The sequence below is a fragment of the Mastigoproctus giganteus genome, chromosome 4 (genome assembly GCF_048544385.1).
Source record: "Mastigoproctus giganteus isolate SK-2022 chromosome 4, ASM4854438v1, whole genome shotgun sequence".
NCBI lineage: Eukaryota > Metazoa > Arthropoda > Arachnida > Uropygi > Thelyphonidae > Mastigoproctus > Mastigoproctus giganteus.
The window spans coordinates 220468671-220492096 of NC_143578.1; the positions used below are offsets into that span (position 1 = coordinate 220468671).

A 23426-nucleotide genomic window follows, 5' to 3' on the forward strand; every position below is an offset into this window, starting at 1 on the left:
ACAACTACAGGGAACTCTGACCCTGGGGGATGGTCTACAAGGTGACCACAAACAAACTCCCCAGAGGGGAGGTGTTGGCAGCTACCAGGACTTCACAAGGCAGAGTCACAAACTCATGGGAGGCGTCAGTTAACAACATCCTTGTCGTAACCTTTCACCCAAATGCTGACCTGCAAACGCCAGAACAATTCTGGATGTGCCAGGAGAACAACCAATACCAAACGGATGAAAAGGAACGGGCTTTTGCTCTGGAAGAACTCCAAGCAGCCGCGTACCGTATCAAAGGAAAAAAATGCACGGGTCCCGATCTCCTGGAGCCGGAGATAGTGTTGAAGGTTGTTGAGATAGCCCCAGACATACTACTAAACCTCTATAATCTATGCCTCAGGACTGGAACTTTCCCCAAAGAGTGGAAGAGGGCCAACGTAAAACTAATTATCAAAAATGCTAACAAGCCGCCGGAACTACCAAACTCTTACCGACCAATAGCCCTGCTCTCTGTTTGTAGCAAACTCCTTGAGAGACTCCTCCTGACTAGAATACAAAACCACTACCTGCAAGCAAACCTGGCATCGCCAAAACAGTATGGCTTCCATCTGGGGCTGTCAACGGTGGATGCCCTGAGAAATCTCTTGGTGCAAGCAGCAGCCACTGATCAAAAGTACTTCCTAGCTATCTCTGTTGACTTTGCCGGGGCGTTTGACACCCTCTGGTGGCCAAGCGTCCTAGCCCGGCTCCGGGAGACCAGCATGCCAGAAAATTTATATAACGTAATAAAAAGCTACCTGTCTGACAGACATATCACGATAAACACCCCATATAGAACGCTTACAAGACAAATACACAGAGGCTGCCCACAGGTCTCTGTACTGGTTTGTTTGTTATTTGTTTGTTATTTGATTTTTAGGAGCATTAGCAACTAAGGCCATATTGCTCCGGCATATGCGGTGGTCATTCCCTGACCTTTCCGCATCCTCCATATTTGGTGGTGACGGGCTCGAACCCCGGTCTAATCAAGAAGCATGTGCTACGCACTGCTGCTCCTTCCCACCTGGCTACGGAGGCGCCTCTCTGTACTGGGACCAATACTGTGGAACATAACAATGGATGAACTCCTTAATATGGACATTGGTGAAGCATCCTCGCAAGCCTTCGCAGATGACCTCATCCTTATGGTTGCCGGAAACAGCAGACTACAACTTGAAACAAAGGCAAACCATGCCCTACAAATTCTTCTGAAATGGACTGAAAAGCACAATCTCAGGATCTCCATAGAAAAAACTAATTCTATCCTCCTAAGTGGCTTCCTTGATCCAAAGATCAAGACCCCCCAGATCAAGATTGGTTCCACCACACTGAGACTATCAAAAGAGCTCAAGTACCTGGGTGTAATACTTGACGCCACCCCTTCCTTTAAAACGCATCTCAACTACACCAGGAAGAAAATTAGGGGCTACACGGCTCTCATCACCAGGGTCGCAAAAAGGGACTGGGGGCTAAACAGTAAAACCCTCAAGCTCATATACAAAGCAGCCTTTATACCGATAGCAACCTATGCATCGGGAGCATGGTACTCTCAAGTCACCATGGCAGTAAACCACAGGTTACTCAACTCCATCCACAGAGCCATGTTATTAGCCATCACAAGGGCCTGCAGCACAGTAAGCACACATGTGCTGCAGGTGCTGGCTGGAACCCTTCCACTCAACCTGGAAGTGGCCAGAATCGGAATCCTCTATGAAATTTCTAAGGAGAACGCCTGCACCTTCATGGGCTTCAATGCAGATCCCACTACTAACCGAGCGACCGAAAAGAAAAGACTCACTGCCCACCTCACGCAAATATGGCAATCTAGATGGGACAACTCTTCCAAGGGAGGGATCACTAGAAAATTTCTCCCCAGCGTGGAGAAATTGCATCCGAAGGCCCTGCTGTGGTTCTCACCGGGCCTCTATACAACCTTTCTACTTACAGGATACTGAGCATTCAAGGCAAAACTCACAGCCCTGGGCATCACAGAGGACCCTGCCTGCTGCTGTGGAGGGTCTGAGAGCTGGCAGCATCTCATGTACGATTGCCAGCTCTATGATGACCTTCACTGCCAGAGAAAAGCACCTACTCGACAGTAAAGAGCAATACATTGCATTCTCCAAATTTGCAGAAGACCTCTACAAGAGGAGACGTACCCTCATTGTACAACAACCAAACTAATGGTTGTTGTACAGTGGTACAAAACAACAATAAAACTAATTCAAGCTGAGAACTGATAACGACGAAGTGTCATGACTGCCGCATCGTGGACCCTACAAGGAAACCGATTCTACTAAGAATAAAGGACATGGCTTACAACCAATAGAATGACCACAACCCTGGACTTGTCAAAGGAACACACAGACCTGGATCGTGCAGTTCGCTGCCACCAAGCCATATTGGCGAATAAAATCGAGCACCTGACTCGATTACTTTAAACCCAAACCCAGGTGGGAAGAGGGGAGACACCCTGTCCACCCTCTCTCCACCGACCCTCCTTTTCCTTCTGGTGAGGCATGGACATGCCTCACTGACCACCTGGGGACATCTACTCTGTCGCCCCCATACTTCTACCTTTACCCCCCAGCCTTCTGCCTCTCCTCCCCCACTCTACCTATACACGACGTAAACGCCCTACATCCAAACTCAATCAAATCCAAAATAATTTTCACCCAGTCTCGGCCTATCACATGCATTGCCCTGCTCCTGCCGTTTGAATGCATAGACGCTATGCGCTGTATGCAAACATTAAAAAAAAAATTACAACTGCATGTATATATATATATATATATATATATATATAGAAAATTATTTTAATGTTATGTGCAAATCTTTAATTTAACTTATGCTAATAATGAAAATACCGTGTACCCTGGGAGCGATGTATGTTGAATAAAGGGGGGGAAGAACGGAAAAGAGTAACGTTATAAACAAAGTGCGAATTTTGAAAAATGTAAAATTTGAAAAGAACGAAAATAGAAATAGCAGATTATTGAAAAGAACGACCAAAGTAGAAATAGCATTGCAGTATCTTTCATAATTTCTGTGTCATCTTCAGAGGTCATCCACCTAAATTATGAAAAAGAACAGCAATACTCTTACTTCTGTTTCTGACATGTTCTGTATGTCAAAAAAAAAAAAAAAAAAAAAAAAAAAAACACGTGTACGCGGACACGTTGTAAAAAATAATTTAGAATATAAATTTTGAAAAAATAAAATACAAGTTAAGCAAAAATATTATTCCAAAGTATAACATACAGAACATGGATGACCTTACAGAAGTAAGTAACCCGCCAAAAAGAGAAGACAAAGGAAGCGAGTGTCCGATTGACAAGAATGACAAGAATGTCAATAACTTACCGCTACGTGACCGGTCGACAAAAAAGAAAGAGCCGGAGGCTAAACAGTGTATATATGTGAAGAAACGCTAGCGGCACCTAGCGTTAGACGAATTTTGGTGTATGTATATTTTGTAATTTACGTAAGCGGTGGAGCTACGCTAGGTTCAAGTTAAGTACATGATACTCAAACTTTCGGGATAGCAAAGAAATATAATTGCTTACAAAGTAGCAGTAGAGTAGCTAAACTTTGTTAAGGCGAAAAATTATGATTTGGTATAGTGAGAAAAATAGTACTCTGATATTGCTTTCGTTACACTAATCGCTCACAGAGTATAAAATGTAGAATTTAGTAAAGCAAAAAGATGATGAAATTAGGGATATAAAGTTGGGCTAGGGTAGTTCGGGGTTGCAAACCCGTTCCTATAGTTAGGACCCTGAACGACTGTCCGAGAGTAGGTGCACCATGTACTTAAGTCAGTTGTGTTAAAGTGTAAGATATATATAAGTTGTAACTTATATATATCTTACACTTTAACACAACTGACTTAAGTACATGGTGCACCTACTCTCGGACAGTCGTTCAGGGTCCTAACTATAGGAACGGGTTTGCAACCCCGAACTACCCTAGCCCAACTTTATATCCCTAATTTCATCATCTTTTTGCTTTACTAAATTCTACATTTTATACTCTGTGAGCGATTAGTGTAACGAAAGCAATATCAGAGTACTATTTTTCTCACTATACCAAATCATAATTTTTCGCCTTAACAAAGTTTAGCTACTCTACTGCTACTTTGTAAGCAATTATATTTCTTTGCTATCCCGAAAGTTTGAGTATCATGTACTTAACTTGAACCTAGCGTAGCTCCACCGCTTACGTAAATTACAAAATATACATACACCAAAATTCGTCTAACGCTAGGTGCCGCTAGCGTTTCTTCACATATATACACTGTTTAGCCTCCGGCTCTTTCTTTTTTGTCGACCGGTCACGTAGCGGTAAGTTATTGACATTCTTGTCATTCTTGTCAATCGGACACTCGCTTCCTTTGTCTTCTCTTTTTGGCGGGTTACTTACTTCTGTAAGGTCATCCATGTTCTGTATGTTATACTTTGGAATAATATTTTTGCTTAACTTGTATTTTATTTTTTCAAAATTTATATTCTAAATTATTTTTTACAACGTGTCCGCGTACACGTGTTTTTTTTTTTTTTTTTTTTTTTTTTTTTTTTTTTGACATACAGAACATGTCAGAAACAGAAGTAAGAGTATTGCTGTTCTTTTTCATAATTTAGGTGGATGACCTCTGAAGATGACACAGAAATTATGAAAGATACTGCAATGCTATTTCTACTTTGGTCGTTCTTTTCAATAATCTGCTATTTCTATTTTCGTTCTTTTCAAATTTTACATTTTTCAAAATTCGCACTTTGTTTATAACGTTACTCTTTTCCGTTCTTCCCCCCCTTTATTCAACATACATCGCTCCCAGGGTACACGGTATTTTCATTATTAGCATAAGTTAAATTAAAGATTTGCACATAACATTAAAATAATTTTCTATATATACATTATGGTTGTAGGGTACCTTTGCTCTTGCAGTGTCCCTGATCCATAATTCATATTATTGATATTCCATTTTATCTCTATTCAAATTCAAATCCATTTTCTTTCTTTACTTAATTTTAATTTTTATTCATAATTATATATATATATATATATATATACACACTTATATATCTTCAATTTTTATTTTTTATTATTTTATTTTATTTATTTATTTTTTTTTTTAGGTCCTAGTCGCCGAAATCTCAGGAAATTAAGCGGCAGGACCTGCCAGAGTAACTTAAGTCAAGTGAGTTCCTGGTCTGCCTCCACGGGGCGAAAGTGGGGCAACGTTGAGCCTCAGCTGGGGTCCAGCGGCTAAATGACCAGATGAACAACGGTACACGACACCACACAAATACAATTCCTACACACTTAAAATCTCTGGTTTTTCCAGTCAACTGGTTCACCCACAATGTAAACTACGCGGAGATGAGGGGAAACCCCTGGTGCCGTTGGACCCTAAACACACTTTCACTTTCACTGTACTATCAGTTTAAGCATCATGATTTCATTAAGGTACCTAGTTTATAAATAGGACAAGACTCTGAATACTAATATGGTGAGGAAGTGAGTGATATATAAGGTAAAATGACAGGAATGCAATGCATGCTATATTGGCAACAAGTTTAATGGGCTGTTGGGTGAAACCATGTGGATGTGATTTTCCATGTGCACTGCAGTTTGGTTATAACTGAGAATTTTTGGCAGGAAACACAAAATTAATTTTCCCATGACACCCTCATTAGAGATTACAAAAATAATCAACAACGTTGTCACTGGCACAAGTTCATTTATATTTGCAGCACAACATTAACAGATTTGAGAGCATTATAATTCACTTATCTTTGAATTTTTAATATTGCAAAATGATGGATTGGATGGCAAACACAAAAGACTGAGATGAAAGCACAGGCAGCCCCCATATAACACTGTATACTTCTACAACATGGTTTCACTCTAACACGATTGATAAATTGCAGCAATCCTCGATGGTACTTATATAACACGGTTTTGCTCTATCATTATTAGAAGAATTCGGTAAACCTCGCATAACAGGGTATTTTTGGGCTTTTGTGCAGGGGAAACCTCGCTATGTTGGATGTAATTTTTCAACATTTCCACTCTTTTTTAATCCCCACTGTTGACACGCTTGTCAAAAAAAAAAAAATTGAGAAATCTCTGAATTTTATTTTGTTGGGAAAACCCCCGTGTTACGTTCTGTACTATTGAACTTGTAGAAAAAATCTAGATTTAAAAGTTTCATTACTATTGCATATCACGCCAGGCCATCCAAATGTTGAAGTTATGTTCCTACCACAATGGTTGTACTAAGTTAATACAACTTCTTTCATTCAGCCATTAGATCAAGGCATTGATCTAATGGCTGAATGAAAACATTTCTCAATTCTTGACTGTACCAGAATCATAGCTTTATTGCTGAAAGAAGTAAAACTGTCAACGTTAAATGTGTGTGTGGAAAAATGTATGGCACTAGTGAGTTCATTGAGGAACTATGGCCAAACCTGGAGGAAATGGAATCGGTGGGATAGTAGAACTGGCTACGTTGGTAGGAGGGGAAGGTTTCATGATATGCCTACTGAAGCCCTCGTGGGTAGCACAGTTGATAGAATCACCCTCTTCCCCACACTGGGTAGAAAAGACTCAAGTTCGAATCCCATCGATGAGATGGGAGGAATTTTTATGGGGTCTTTTTCACAACGTGGCTTAGTTAGTAGGGCTCAGACGAGGGTAGAGTGGTTTTTTTTCCTGGAATCTCGGGTTTTTCGTCCAGCAAAACAGAAAATCGACCTCAGGACACACGCAATTTATAGACAATATACACAGAGTAACACAGCCTTAGTAGCCTATGCTCCTAAAAAAAAAAAAAAAAAAAAAAATTACTGAACATGTTCAAGAATTAGCGGCAGAAAAAAGAGACAGGCGAAGTGGATTTGGTGGAAATGGCACCGGAGGTAAAACCAAATCAATTCAGTGGATGATAGAGTAGATAAAAATTCTAAACTTCCAAATTTTACATTAAAAAGCATACGGGAAGGCATAAAGTCAGTCAAACAATTAGAATCTTAATTTTTGACTGCAAATTCTTAAATGAAAAGAGTCCAAAGTTCAAAAGGAAGTTTCAAAAATGCTTAGTTCCATACGTGAAATTCACAAAGATTTAACAAGCAAAAGCAAACAAACTAAGATTACTGATTTTTTTAAAGAGAGTAGAAGATACACGAAATCTAGAATGATGTATTTTTTAACAAAATAATGCATTTTTGTTAGCTTTTGGAACGTAACCCCCCCAGTAAATACTGAACAAGTAAATACATGGGCTGTGTTAGGGTAGCTAAGAATAGGAACAGGCGCATGTATAATAACAGGTGTGTACACCAATGCTAGGAGTTTGGTAATTAAATTTGTTGAATCTGAGGTGTTGGTTAAAACATCAAAGGCAGATATTGCTGGGATATCAGAGACATAGTGTCACACAGATATAAGGAATGCAGAAATAGAATTTGAGAAGTACAATATGTACAGGAAGGAAAGACAGGATAGGAAGGGAGGAACGGTTATGCTATTAGTTAAGAAATACATAAAATACTGTCTAGGCACCTCAAACAAGTTAACATCGCTGGACAGTGCAGTGTCGAGTCAGTTTGGTGTGACATAAGCACCGGGAAAGCAAAATTGAGAGTAGGAATGTTTTATAGGCCTAATGACTCTGATGAGTATAATAACCAACTGCACAGAGAAATAGAATGGGCCAGTAAATCAGTGTCTTATAATGGGGGATTTTAATTTCCCAGATATTGACTGGAATTTGTGGGTTGGTCACTCACACACACACACACACACACACACACACGCTTTTGTGGATTTATTAGATGATTGTTTTCTACATCAGCATGTTCGGGAGGCAACTAGAGGGAGTAATATTCTTGATCTGATTATCAGCAATGACTCTATATGCATTAAGAATCTGCAGATAAAGGAACCACTAGGTGGCAGTGATGACAGTGTGCTGAAGTGGGATTTACTCAAAGAGGTAACTACCATCAGGGTTAAAGGGAAGGGTTTTTGCTTTCATAAAGGTGACTATGGTGGTCTGAGACAGTATTTAAATTCTATACGGCGGGACCAACTGATTATGTTAAAATGGTGAATATTAAATAGGAAGCCTTCAAGGAAAATTAGTCTTGAAAGCTACTAGACCTTTCATACTACCTAAGAAATGCTGTTCTTAGGTGGTAATGAAATTAGACTTAAATGGATGTCAGCTGAACAAATGAGATATGTGGCAGAGAAGAAAAATCCATGGGATATGTATAAATTATCAAGAGAGACAGATGCCTAGGGTAGATATAATAGTCTGTAATCAAGTCACAAAGGAGGTTAGGCAAGCAAAAGCAGATTACAAGAAATCTTTGGCAAAGGATGCAAAGAAAACAGCAAAGGGTTCTTTAATTATGTCAAGTCTAGAAGGAAGAGGATGAATCAGATTGGCCCACTTGATATCAATGGTTTAACTGTTGATGATCCTGCTCAGGTAGCCAACAAACTAAATGAGTATTTTGCATCTACATTCACACATGAGGAGTTATTCAGCGAGGGGAATGCCAGAGGTGTATTAAACTCTGGCAGTGAACTAGATGATTTTGTAATAACTAAGAGCAAATTGGAGGAGAAATTGTTGAAGATAAACATAAGAAAGGCACCTCGGGTGGATGGAATCTATCCAGTTTTATTAAAGGAAGCAGCAAAGGAAGTAAACAAACCCTTAGCCATAATTATGAGAGCTTCCTTGCACTCAGGGGGAGGTACCCATGGACTGGAGATGTGCAAATGTGACCCCCAATTCACAACGGAGGATCAAAGGTTGACACAAGCAATTACAGACCTGTTAGTTTAACTTCCGTTTCAGGAAAATTAATGGAAGCACTGTAGGATCATCTAGACAAGACTTCAGTTATAGTTCGGACACAGCATGGGTTTGTTAAAAGGAAGCCTTGCCTGACCAATTTGTTTGGATACTATGATGTAGTCACAAAGGAACTGGATGCAAAGAATAATTTTGATATCATATATTTGGATCTTAGAAAGGCTTTTGATACTGTTGCACATGGAAAACTGCTGCACAAATTGGAGCAGTGTGGCATTGGAAGCAAACTGCTACTATCGATAAAGGGATGGTTGAGTGGGAGAAGACAGAGAGTGGTAATCAATGGACACTATTCTTAATGGACTAATGTTATTAGTGGATTTCCCCCAGGGTTCAGTGTTGGGTCCATTGTTGTTTTCTGTATTTATTAATGATATTGATGGTGTATCAGTTTTAATGTCTAAGTTACAGATGATACAGTTGTAAATATTCTTTTAGTGCTTCAACGTTTTTGTGATTTTTCTCGCGCATGAGATAAAAAATTTGAATATGTACAATAAATAATTCTATTTACACGTTCATCGAACATTTCTTTTTTGATTCAATCAATTCAGCGAGCACAGTTGCGAGTGCTGCATAAGCATGGGGGAAATTCTGACTTATGTAGCATTCCACGGAATGCAACACTTATGTAAGTTGGAGAGTTCCTGTACTAGAATAAGATTAAGAATAAGCTATAGGTTTAACTGAAACATACCTGGATAGGAGAAGGTCTTTCAAAACCCTGCTTTTCAATTTCCCGTATTATTTCAGCTGAAAAAATATAAAATTGGATAAAAGATTTATTGTACTGACTGACAGTTACAGTTACTAAGAATATTTAGAAAATATAGTTTTCTAAAACATGCAATATTTCACATTTTCATTTCTTCTAGAATTAACAAACTTTTTTTTTTTTTTTTTCATACTTGGAACACCATCTAGAGGACAGAAGAATTCACAATCCCATTTTAACTGTTTATAGCAGCTGATATATAATAACCACGACACTTAACTATGCGCTATGAATTTTTTGTGGCAACAATGATTTGGTCATGAAGCATACATAACAGAAACTATGCATATGCAACAACAGGAAAGAACTGTATCCAAGGCATTAACAGATTCAGGTATTGATTTCCCCTCCTCCCAAATAATTACCTTGAATTAATAGCTGCAGATTAATAGAGATTTTACCTAATTTTTAGCTTACTTGTTCACAAATCTTTGAGATAAATAACTTAGATTATAACTACAGTGGTTGACTTAATTCTGAATATTGTTTAAATTTGAAATAAAAACATTCTTCTGACTTTTTCAGTTGTTTTGTGTTAACGATCAGCCAACAATACATGTAGATTTGCAACATTGTTTTTATTCATGTATGCATTTGAACAGCCGAAACTGTCAATGTGATCATTGTTCATGTGCTGCTCAGAGTGGCTGATTGTTATTAATTATCAATCAAGTATTTTGACTATTTGTGTATTAAGATTATAAAATGATACCAAAGGTAATTAAAGGAATTGATTAGTTTCCTTCTAAACTAGCAAAGCAGTTTGTACTTTGCGAGGAAGAGGAAAAAAGTCCTCTTAGAGGTAGAGCTATCACTACAAAATTACTCCCAGAGTGAATCAAAAACCTAAAGTACTATCTCAAGATGAAAGAAGAATCTGTTGACTGGCCCTATAAGATCGAAGAACTAAAAACATAAAAGAAATTTTATAAATGTTTGAAGTGAACAATTAGGAAAAATAATGCAAAAGTGGTTTAAAGAAAAGAAAACTCAAAATCTTTTTCAATGAGAAATAGAGGCATAATTGTGTGAATTGGGATTAGGAGCATAGGTCTTAGATGACAAATGTTCGAGCAAGAGTGGTTTGGAATGTTCAGACACACACATTTCCACATTCGGCACTGATGGTATCAAATGTGTATGTTGAGAATGTGGGGAACTTGTTTTTGGGCTACATAACTGCAACAATAAAGCATTCAATCAGTGTCAAAGAATGCCAGTGGAGGATTGCATTTTACTGATGGTAGATAGGGCAATCAGAGATTATCAAATCAAAATTGCTGTTGTCATTCAGTGACCCTGGTATGCATGGCAAATCATCATTCAGTAGAATTGTGCATTTTGCCATATACAATAAAAGGGAACCAATCGAGGCCATTCAAGATCTTTACATCACACCTGAAGAACTACAACATTTGTAGTTCTTCAGGTGTGATGACTTCCCAACAAAATATAAATGAAGTTTTACACTTAATTACTGATTTTATGACTGCCAGCATTTATTTTTAAATAAACATATTTCACAAGACAGACAGATAGACAGACAGAGAATGAAGATTAGATAAGTAAGGCTATGTGTATATTATATACAGTGAAGGGTGTAATACTAATAAGGCTAGAAGATGTTTGAGCCCAGTAAAAGAAATAGGTTGATTAAATTAGCATAAGGAAATGGTAAGAGTGCTGAGAGCTAAAACCAAAGAGAAAGCCCTCTCCCCAAAAAACTAACTAAATAAAAAAATTGTCAATTATTAGTAAAAGCATACAGTGAATAAAGAGCTAGCATCATTCAATACATTAGAATAATAATTAGAAGCAGTGTGATCTCTTTCTGGTTGATACTTGCCAGTAACTGCAGGACCTACTAATAAAAAAATATATATATAATGTACAAGTTAAATAAATAAATCTTTATTTGTCCTACCAAAATTAAAATATAGATGTACATTGGCAAGAGACAAATTCCCTTCACAGCAGAAAATGCCAGGGGATTACCATAAAATGTGAATAAAAGAATATTTAAAATATACAAGAAAGGTTAAATATACATGAACAGATGAAATATAAACTGCATTACTCATCACTGCATTTCTGTCTAGAGTCCTGGCAATTATAATACAATTTCATCTTAACATCACATCCACTGAATCAACTTGTGCAAGATATACATTATTCAAATGCGTACAGACAGTTCTTGACAGAAATTCACACAACTACTAGGCAACAGTAGCCTCAGAAAACCACACTGTGGTTTGTTTCCTATATTTCGAATCTTCTATGAGCCTTAGTAGGTCAATTCCGATATGTGTTAGGGACTGAAATGATTCCAACACACTGGCAGGTATAAACCTGTCGGCCATCTTTAGTCTGTTGGTCTTCATTCTCAAGGATTTTGTACCTCTTAATGCAGATGGCGGGATGTGCCACTCACAAAGCTGCCAGAAGCATGGTGATGATAACATGCCAGTCATCATTTTGATTATAGTTATTAATCATTTCCAGGCAATAATGTCTGGTAAATGCTGCAGTTTAAGCTGCTCAGAGAGCTGTGTGTTCTTAACTGTTGAGGGAGATGGTGCTTATAGTTTGCCCACTTCAGCAGCCAGAATTCACTCGCATATATTCTCCTAATGTGAGTAGGGGTGGCTGACGCCCACAATTCTGTGCCATACAAAATGGCCAAATACACTGTGGTTCTTAAATATTGTGCGGTTGTTGTAGTCTGTTTCACGTGCAAGAGGTGCTGTTTTGTTGCCCAACGTAAGTAGTTCATTTTCTTTACAATCAGGTCAATATGAGACTTGAACATAGGTTTAGTATCAGAAGTTACTCCCAGATCTCTAAGCGTCTCAACAACTGGGATAGGTTTACCATTAAGTTTCAGGTGTACGAGTGTAGGCGATTTTTTGAGTGAGTACACCACGATTACAGTCTTCTGTGGATTTAGGGCCAAGACAAATTTGTCTAAGTACACGAATAAGTTAGAAGCTTATAATTAATCTGGTCACACAATGCCCTATTTATCATGGACGGTTGGGTGTTAGGATCTTAATATCATCTACATAAGTGCATACATCATCCCTACCTTTGCAGAACAAGATCATAATGGCGGTAAAGAGGAGTTAAGATAAGACTCCACCCTGTGGAACTCCTGCATGGAGTTGGCGTTGGAGGATCTGTCTATCTGTGTGGTAAAAAATGGACCGACAAGTAAGTAGGGCCTGTAGGAGCATATGAAGTAAGGCATGTACATCCAGACTATCGAAGGCTGCTTTTATATTGGCATAAATTGTTGCAATTTCCTTTCTGGCTTGAAAAGCATTTATTATTGCGGCTTGAACTGTGAGGAGAGCTTTCTCCAGTACTTTTAACAGGGTAGATGCAGTAGATATTGGCCTATAATGCTCCACACGGTTAGGCTTTGTAATTTTCGGCATTGGAATTACAGCATACTTATTCGATCTCAGGGAAAACTCGGCTAGTGCAACTGCATAATTCCAATTTATAACTACTTAAGTAGTTATAAATTGGCATCATATTTTCACTTATTCTTAGCAGATACCATCAGGCATACGGCACCATTTTTCAGAGCTTACTGGCTCCTCATCAGTGCGTGGGCAGGTACCCTGTTGTTGCAATGATGAAAACCAGTTGCGAAGCATAAATCCACAATATGAGAGATGCCCGATGGTGTGGAGTAATTTAGATTACGGTATACTTTAGGGCTAAAGCCTCAGGTTATGTAAAGAGTTTAACTAATCTACAAGTTAGTGCAATTGCATCATCAATTGCATTATAACTACTTAAGTAGTTATAATGCAATTGATGATGCAATTTCATATTGTGAATCTCATATTGTGAATACCTCTTCATGAGTTGCAATGATATTGCACTACCTCAAATAAGTAACGCTTCGCCATAGGAGAAGACTATTGTTACTTATTCTCAGTGGATATAATCACCCATACGGCACAGCTTTGGAGCTTATTGGCTCCTCATTAGTGGGTGGGCAGGTATCGCTGAGAATAAGTAACAGCCTTCTCCTATGGCAAAGCATTACTTATTCGAAGTAGTGCAATATCATAACTCATGAAAGTATTCATAATATGAGATATACTTAATGATGCCGTTGTTGTCGTTTTTGGTTTTTTAGGAGCATTAGCAACTAAGACCATATTGCTCTGCGGATATGCGGTGGTCATTCCCTGACCTTTCCACATCCTCCGTATTTGGTGGTCACGGGCTCAAACCCCGGTCTAATTAAGAAGCGTGTGCTACGCACTGCTGCTCCTGTCCACCTGACTTAATGATGCAATGGCACTAACTTGTACATTAGTTAAACTCTTTATATAACCTGAGGCTTTAGTCCTAAACTATACTGTAAAAAATATACAGTGAAACTTCTAACGGAGACCTCTCTACAACAGACATTTTCAAATTTCCCAACTCTCCTCTTGGTTTTAACGTGTTTTCAGCTTCTGTCTAGCGGACATTCTCTGTAACGGACGCGGACAGGCAATCTTCACTGTTTTGTTTAGATTAGCACTTAATTTGATCTCCCCATAATGGACAGCGGGTGAGCTCACGGCCCTTTTTCTAGGAACTTTTCTTTCACGTATTGCCTCAATCGTGTGTTTATTTTCTATTTCCGATTCTCTGAATTTTATCAAGGTTTACGTCGCGGTTCTAAACCCTTTTTCAAGAATTTTAAGGCATGTGTAAAACTTCGGGGGGGGGGGGGGGGGGGGGGGGATTTGGTCGGCCTTTCGTCTTTCAGTTTTCAGTTTTGTTCAGTGTCATGTGAAGTGCACAATGTCTTCTTGTAAACATTTAACTTTAAAAGATAAAGTCGAACTCATTAATGCGTATGACTGGCGAAAAAAGTCTTCGCAATCTCGCTGCAAAATTCAAATTTGGGAAGTGCAGGTAAGCGACATCCTAAAGGAAAAAAAATTAACTGCTCAAACAATTTTGGCAACATGGTTCAAAAATCATTCCCGAAAACTGTTGGACTTCCAATTGACAATGTTACGTATGAGTAGTTTTGTCGCACACGTGCTAAAAAAATTCCCATTAATGGGCCTATTATTAGGGAAAAGGCTTTGGAGGTTGCGAAATCTATGGGAGTAAATGAGTTCAAAGCTTCTGTGGGATGGCTAGACAAGTTCAAAACTCGGCATAAAATTTCTTGGAAAACCGTAAGTGGTGAAGGTGGATCTGTTGATACTGGGGTTGTAACAGAGTGGACCGTCAAATTGGAAGATTTATGTCATGATTTTGAAGCTAAGGATATTTACAACTGTGATGAAACAGGGTTGTTTTTTAAAGCTCTTCCTGAAAAAATAATGAGTCTAAAAAACGAAAAGTGTCAGGGCGGAAAAATTTCTAAGGAACGCTTGACTGTACTATGTGTACAAATATGCTGGGAGACTTTGAACAACCTCTTGTTATAGGAAAACAACAAAATCCTCGTTGTTTCAAGGGCATAAAGTGGAATCTTTTGAATGTCGACTGTAAGCCTAATAAAAAAGCGTGGATGACACAAGGTATCGTGAGCGAATGGATAAGTCACTTTAACCAAATTCGTCAAAACAGAAAAATTATTGCAATAATTAAAAGACAAACACCAGCCAAGGAATAAAAAAATAAAAAATTTTTACTATAAAAATAATAAAATAATGTGATACACTATCGGAAGACTAAAATATTAACAATAAATTACGATAAAAGCGATAAAACCTGAAGCTTTCGGAGACTGCTGTCTCCGAAAGCTTCAGGTTTTATCGCTTTTAATCCAGTTCATTATAGATAATTTTATTGCTTCGGTATATTTTCAACTATATTTTTAACGTTTTATCGTAGTTTATTTGATTGTAATTTATTGTAATATTTTAGTCTTCCGATAGTGTATCACATTATTTTATTATTTTTATAGTAAAAATTTTTTTATTCCTTGGCTGGTGTTTGTCTTTAATTATTGCAGTATGGAATTTCCCAGCCCCATAGGCCTGTTTGAAGAAAAATTATTCTTTTCATGGATAATGCTGCATCTCACCTGCACATTGAATTGTCCTACGTTCAAATCGTTTTTCTGCCACCAAACACAACTGCAGAGTGTCAGCCTTGGATCAAGGGATAATAAAAAATTTTAAACTTCACTACAGAAAACGTGTTTTAAGACATCTCATTGCAAACATGAACGATGTAACATGCGCGAGTGACCTTGCAAAGAAAATCAGCATCCTAGATGCGATTCAATGGATTTCCTCTTCAGTAAACGCAATTAGAAAACAAACTGTTGTGAACTGTTTTGTAAAGTCTGGCTTCTCAAATGCAAAAATTGAAGTTGTGAACAGCAATGTGGAGCAACAAGAAGAACAAGAACTTCAACATTTATCGATAATGTACGATACTTCAGCTACAAGTGACCCTGGCTACAAAGATATAGACTCGAACCTCACTACAGAAGATGGTGCTCTAGACATCAACGACATTATCATTGATATTGTTTAAGTTCCTCATGAGGATGAAGAAATGGATGGAGGTCATTCTGTCGAAGAACATACTAACGACGAACCACCAATGAAAATGGAAGAAGCGCTCATACAAATCAATCATTTAAAAATGTTTTTGGCTGCTGAAGAAGATACTGAAGGACTTTCAATGGTTTCTTCACTCAAAACAAATGTTGAAAACAAAATTATCAGCCGGAAGAAGGTGCAGAAGAAAATAAGTGATTACTGTATATTTTTCTTAAGATAAAGTCATAATATGCATAGCACAATTGTATGTATATTATTTACAAAAATATTGTGCAAAATCTGTATATAATTTAATTTTACATTAAACGCTTTTTCTTTATCTCTTGTGTACGTCTTAATTTACAAAAATATTGTTCAAAATCTGTATATATTTTAATTTAATTTTACATTAAACATTTAACGATTTTTCTTTCTTTCTTTTTTTTTTTCTCCCTCAGACTTCTTGTTAGTGGACACCTCTCTCTAACGGACAAATTCTCATTCCCCATGGCTGTCCATTAAAGGGAAGTTTCAATGTATATACAAGAACTTGTTCCAAAGCTTTTTCTTTGGTTTTTAACTTAGTAGGTAGAGACCTAAATCCTTATCAGGATTGAGGTTTCCATAGCATAGAATCAAATAATTAGACAGTTTAGGAGTTACTGAAATGCTTACATACATTATTTTCCCCTATAATAATAATTTCATCTACTGAGGCCATCTTATACAGCATAGGCCCAAAAAAAAAAAAAAAAAAAAAAAAAGCACCCAACACCTTGAATAAATTCAAGAATTCAAGGTGGTTTGAATAAATTTATTCCTTGAATTTATTCAAACCACCCACTTCCACAAAACCAGATGAAAGACTATTCCAACAATCAACTACTCACTAGCTGAAGGTAAACTGCTGCATATGTATCCTACAACCATCTTTCCTCGATTTTAATTTATGTCTCCTCATATGTAGGCTGAACAAGAGGAAGGATGCCATCAGCAACATTCTTCTTGATCACAGCTTATTCAATTCTTTCAAAATTTTTCAAACAAATCAATCAGATCACAAGTGTCTAGTTTCCTGATGCTACAATTTGTAGAACTGAAATCTTCCTTAGTAAGAATATATCCTTTATTACCCAGTTCCAAAAGATACACATCCTTTTATATATAGTGTACGTAGTTTTCAAGATGTGGCCTAACCATTGCTTTATAAAATGGGATTATAACCTCCTTATCCCTGCTGGCCAAATCCTGTATATTGTTGGCAAAACCCCACAAGCTGTCCTAGCAGCTTGTGGGTTTTGTCAATTTTCTTTGCACTGCTCAGAGAACTTCATATCAAGTCTTCAAATCCTCCTCCTCATTTTATTAATAAAATTTTCTGGGGAATTTATGTTTGGCTTCTACATTAATCAGAGCTCATTAAATGACTGGCAAGGGACACAAATCTCGATAAGTTGTGGAATCTTCTTTTAGTGGCTTTTACTTTATTCTTGCTTTATTTAATTTTATTTTACAAATTTTCATAACCTTTGAACATGCTAGCTGTAAAGGAGAAAAGATATTCTCAGCTTGCCAATGAGTATTTTCAGTGCTTTCCAAAATATTCAAAATCAATGGTGTAGCGTAAAATTCATACTAAAGCAAAAAATTATTCTGTCAAGGTCATTAATCCATTAAAAAACAGCTTCTTTAACTTAGAAACTTTTGTACATTACGAATGTACTTAGTACTTGTTTCAAGTACTAGTTACAATGTGTAAAATCGCTAATGCACCTGAAATGTGCTACATTTTAGTGCATTAGTAAGTAGTAATGGTTCATGATTTAGATATACAGTGAAACTTCTCTATTAGAAACTTCTATTTAACAAAGTCCTCTATATTACTAATTTTTTTGCAAAACATTGCACCTTGAAACAAAATTACATGTAAAATTAACCCCATATAGCGAAGTGTTAGTCTCTACAACGAATTTTAAAAAAAATTAGTAAAAGCATTTTTGAAGATTTAAGCATTTACCGCTAAACAGCCACTCAAATATACGGCCCCCTTCCCTCCGAATTATGCATTAACATCTGTAATTAATCATCCTTTTAGTGAATACTTGTGGCTATTGACGCCCATAAGACGGTCTTTGTTTCATTTTTGTTAGTTATAAAACCAAATGAATTTTTTAAAAGTGGTCATAAATTTTACAATAAATGGGGTAGATTTGTAAATTGATGTTGGCTCAGGGGAAAATGAAATTTGCTGCGGTAAACCTTTAGCGTGCTGCAGCAACAATACATAAACCTCACCTCAACCGTACCATGTGACCTTTCTGTCAATCATTATATGATATGTCCATTCTCATCTAACTGGATGTCCAGCAGATGGTTTTCGTGAATCTTTTTCTTTTTCTTAATTTTGTTCTTTTAGAACAAAATGTCATCAATCACATAGGCTATATATATGCTCTTGTATTTTTTATTTTTCCCCCCCCTGAAAAGTAACACATGGCATACATTAACCATAAATTTTCTTTTGTGTATATATGAATGAAAGCAGAATAAAAGAAATTCACAAAGTCGTATATTTCTTCAAAACGATAGGAAAGGTCATGTGATACTGTTCAATTGGCAAGTGAACAGTCATTGAGTAGGCGGTACTAACAATTCTCTATATGTCCAGCACATCGAAGTTTGTGGTGTGCATATCGGCAAGAGCTGCAGTCGAGTAATTTTTACAACTGCGGAAACAATGTCGAAGAGAAAGTGTTGAAGTATTAATGATAAGGTAACGATTCTTCATGATATTGACCAGGGTTTTAAAAAAAAAGATGTTGCAGAGAAATATGTCATACCTGCAAGCAGCTTATCTACGACTTAAAAAAAAGAAAAAAAAGCTAGAATCAATTTTAAATGCAATTGAAGGAGGAGCAGACAAGAAGCGAGTTAAGTTGTGTATGTACGAAGATATTGATAGGTTTAGGTTTTTGGTTTTTAGGAGCATTAGCAACTAAGGCCATATTGCTCCGGGATATGCGGTGGTCATTCCCTGACCTTTCCGCATCCTCCGTATTTGGTGGATGCCGAATCCCAGTCTAATCAAGAAGCGTGTGCTACGAACTGCTGCTCCTTCCCACCTGGCTACGGAGGCGCCTGAAAGATATTGATAAAGCTGTTCTAAAATGGGTGCAAATAATACATGAAAAAAATATACCAATATCGGGCCCAATAATTAAGCAACAAGTTCTGAAATTGCACAGTCCCTTGGATATGCAGAATTTAATGCGAGCACTGGGTGGCTAGATAAATTTAAGAAGTGCCACAGAATTGTGGAAATGGTTATTTGTGGAGAAAGTGTTAATGTAAGCGAAGAAGATTGCAACAGTTGGAGGAACAATACCTTAAAGAAGATTTTGGAAGAATATGAACCTAAGGATGTTTTTAATGCTGACGAAATGGGTTTATTCTTTAAATGTTTACCGAATAGAACACTTGCTTTTAAGGATGATAAATGTTTTGGCAGAAAACAAAGCAAAGAAAGAAAGAATCACTGTGCTACTTGGAGCAAATATAACAGGAAGTGAAAAATTAAGACTTCTAGTCATCAGAAAATCAAAAACCCAAGATGTTTTAGAGGCACAAAATCTTTGAAAGCTGACTACACCTTTAATAAAAAAGCATGGATGACAAGTGATGTGGTCTAGTGGTTAGGATTCCTGCCTTTCACGCAGGCGGCCCGGGTTCGATTCCCAGCGTGGGAAAAGCGTTTTTTATTAGAAGGCCGCCGTAGCCTAGTGGTCAGGCGCGCAGGTGCATAAGTACACGTGCCTTGAGTGACCGGGGTTCTAGCCCGTGACTGCTGAATGCGGTGCTGTTTCTTGTATTCTGTGTATCTTGTAAACTCCTCTGACCGTTTGGTTGTCCCGGAGTATAAACAGAAAATTTATTTATTTCTGCCAAACTTAAAAGTGTGAAGTTGTTTTTACCAAACTTGACGTCAAAACTCCAGCCAATGGACCAAGGCATTATTAAAAATTTTAAATTTCATCATCGAAAGAGAATAATAATGAAGATTGTCAATGCGTTATCAGAAAATAGAAACTTTGAGGTTACAATTAACCTCAGAGACTGCATCTCTGAACTGGCAAACGTTTGGACAAACAATGTCGCTGAATACACTATTCAAAATTGTTTTTCGAAAGCAGGATTTGCATTGAATACAAAAATCGAATAACAATTGGACGAACAAAATGAATTGCCCCATTCGCAACTGAAAAACTGTTAGACATTATTAGAATTGTCCAGAAACATCGAAAATGAAATAACACTGGATAGTTATGTTTATATGATCAAGATCTGACTACAACAGAACATCCAAATGAAGATGAAATACTTCTGAAGTGTTAGACGTGATCATGATCACAGAGAAATTAACGATGATGCTGAAGACTCATCAGAACAACCTGTAGAAAAGCCGACTCGCGAAAAAATTATTATTCACACTTTTGAAATGGTTGTGAAAGGAGCAATTCATTTTGTTTGTCCAGTTGTTGTTCGATTTCTGAAAATGTTCCTGATAATGTTTTTAATGCTCTGAACAAATGTGAGGTTTTCTTTGAGAATCAGACATTTTTAAATTGTACTGTGCAAACGAAAATCACACATTTTTTTAATTTGTGATACTTATTGTGTAAAAGTAAAATTTACGTTTACACAGTAAGTAAACGTAAAATTGTATAAACAATTTTACATTTACTTAATATATATTATATATATATATATATATATAAAAAGAGCAAAAACATATCTTAGAATTTCATTTCTGTGCATTTGCTATATTGTCTATTCATACCTCTATCAGTACACAGCAATAAATGTAATATCCAGTGCTGCACACATCACATAGATAGCCTATGTGATGTGTGAAAAAAATAAAAAATAAATAAAATAAAAACAATTGGCCAATTTCTATTGGTCCAATTTTAATAAATTTGGGAGGGCTTGGCAAATTGTTCTAAAAGGGCCAAATGTAAAATTTCATGAAAATCCATTAACAAAGAAATAATAATTGCTGGATTTCTACTGGTCATACATGTTTTCTACATATTTTAATAAATTTGGGATGGCTCGAGAAATTTTTCTAAAAGAGCAAAATATAAAATTTTATCAAAATCCATCCACTAAGAGTTTAGTTATTAGATGTAGACAACAGATGGGCAGTGAAGACAATAGGTGCTTGTGCATATATGGTAATGCACCTAAAAACTGCTAAATCGTGGATGTTTTTCCAAAAAAAAAAAACCAATCTGAGAGTTGGAAAACTTATCCTAGTTCAAGTAGAGAAGTAGCTACAGGGAGGAATGGGGCAAAATTCCAGTTAATCCAATATCAAAATTTTGGTATGTAGAAAGTGGAATCTCTACTCCTCTCAAAATTATGTTAAATCTCATTACTAGCAGTCATTATTTATACTGATAATGAACAATTTATTATTTCAAACTAACCTAGAGTTGTAACAACAAAGTCTGAGAAGAAACACATCAGGAACTAAGTCTGGGGGGCAAAATGAATAATTACTGGGATAGCAGAAAGGCTGAAATTTTCTTGTTGTATCCAAACAGCTAAAAGCCTTGACATTACATGTATCAAAAATAAATGAAAAACAGGACAATTGTAAGGTTGTCTTTAAAAGAACATTCAGTAATATTTTTCGTCATGCTTTCCCATCTGTAATTTATTTCCTTGTTCTTTTCAACTTATAAATGTATATAAGGATAAGCCAGACAAAAAAAAAAAAAAAAGTTTTTTTTTTTTTTTTTTTTACTAATCAATGATACTTTATTTTTCACAAAATCTCTACCACAGTTTAGGTACTTATCTCATACGTACGCTTGGTTTTTAATATCCTGCTCATATTTTGGTTGCTGCTAGGATAACTCTTGCTGGCTTCCTTCACTCCATCATTCAGGTTCAATTTTTCAGTCTTCCAAAAATATAAAAACTGCAAGCTATATGTAAGATGCTCAATCATTTCTTGGTGCAGTTTCTAGATAGTTTCCATAGTGAGCTGAATTGGTCATACCAATTAACAAAAATGACACCATCAATCAATTGTCCAGGTCTTTTGTTTTTGATGATGCTCAGCAAAATTGTGTTTACTACTATGATTAAACATTTATTTTACCTGTAACCAGGAAATGGCACAACAGTAATCTCTGAGTGTCAAAGAACAATATGAGTATATCTGTTTGTGTTTGTCTTGAATTTCTTCAGCTGTGGTGATAACTGATGTTTCTGCTGCACATTACATGGTTTACAGTGCTTGCATCTCTACAGTCACTATGTCATTGAAAAAGTCATATCCATCTTCATATCATGTTAGATACTGCAAATATTCCCATTCACAAACATCTGTTCATTATGCAGATTTTCCTATACTGCAATCTGTCAAAGATGATGTACACAGACCCATGGACAATATCCAATCCCCAAACATCATGCCTGCTGCATAATAATCCTACATATGGAGCTGTCTGTGAAGACAAACATTTTCTTGTAAGAAAACTGTGGGAAGGTTCATCCTTAAAAGGTTTTTCTTCCTCATTGGTAATTATTTATCCTTTTGTACACTTGTGGTGTCACACACACACACACACACACACACACACACACACACACACACACACACACACACACACACACACACACACACACACAATTAATAACACTGCACTGTGCTAGTCCATATGTATCCTTCACTTGAATGTCACTGACTCTCCTACACATTAACCCCTGCCCAAACATAACAGTCAACATGCTCTACTGTTCAGTATTAGTACTAATCCCTACATTTACACCTACAAAAAGATGAGTTAAATTTAGACAACAAATCTAGTTTAACAGCCAAGGCCATGTTAAGACAGAAGTCTAGAACCCACTGCATCCAAGTGACAAGCAAAATTAATAAATTTTGTGGTCACCCGGATACCACAGAGTTGCACGTAGTAGTGACTAAGCCCTTTAACAGCTCCACTTTCAAATTATCATAGTGACATCTTAATAATTGATTTAAATAGCTAATTAGTGAACTGAAAAATATCTTCAAGGTGTCAAAATGTTACTTAAATTTCTAACTAGTGACAAAAAAATAATCACATCCACAAAATAATACAAAAGTTCTGAGCTACAGAAGGCAACTGCCAGAGAAGTGAAAGTTGTA

At 36.8% G+C, this 23426-nt stretch overlaps 1 protein-coding gene across 2 annotated transcripts in view; it reads right to left on the bottom strand.

The window, feature by feature from the left end:
- LOC150087421 (putative ATP-dependent RNA helicase DDX43) overlaps nt 1–23426 on the bottom strand; it is a 246754-nt gene that overhangs the window by 111210 nt on the left and 112118 nt on the right. For both annotated transcript variants that reach the window (XM_090372060.1, XM_090372059.1), the window contains exon 8: nt 9624–9679. In XM_090372060.1, coding sequence (XP_090228186.1) covers nt 9624–9679 — 56 coding nt within the window. The remainder of the gene's footprint in view (nt 1–9623; nt 9680–23426) is intronic.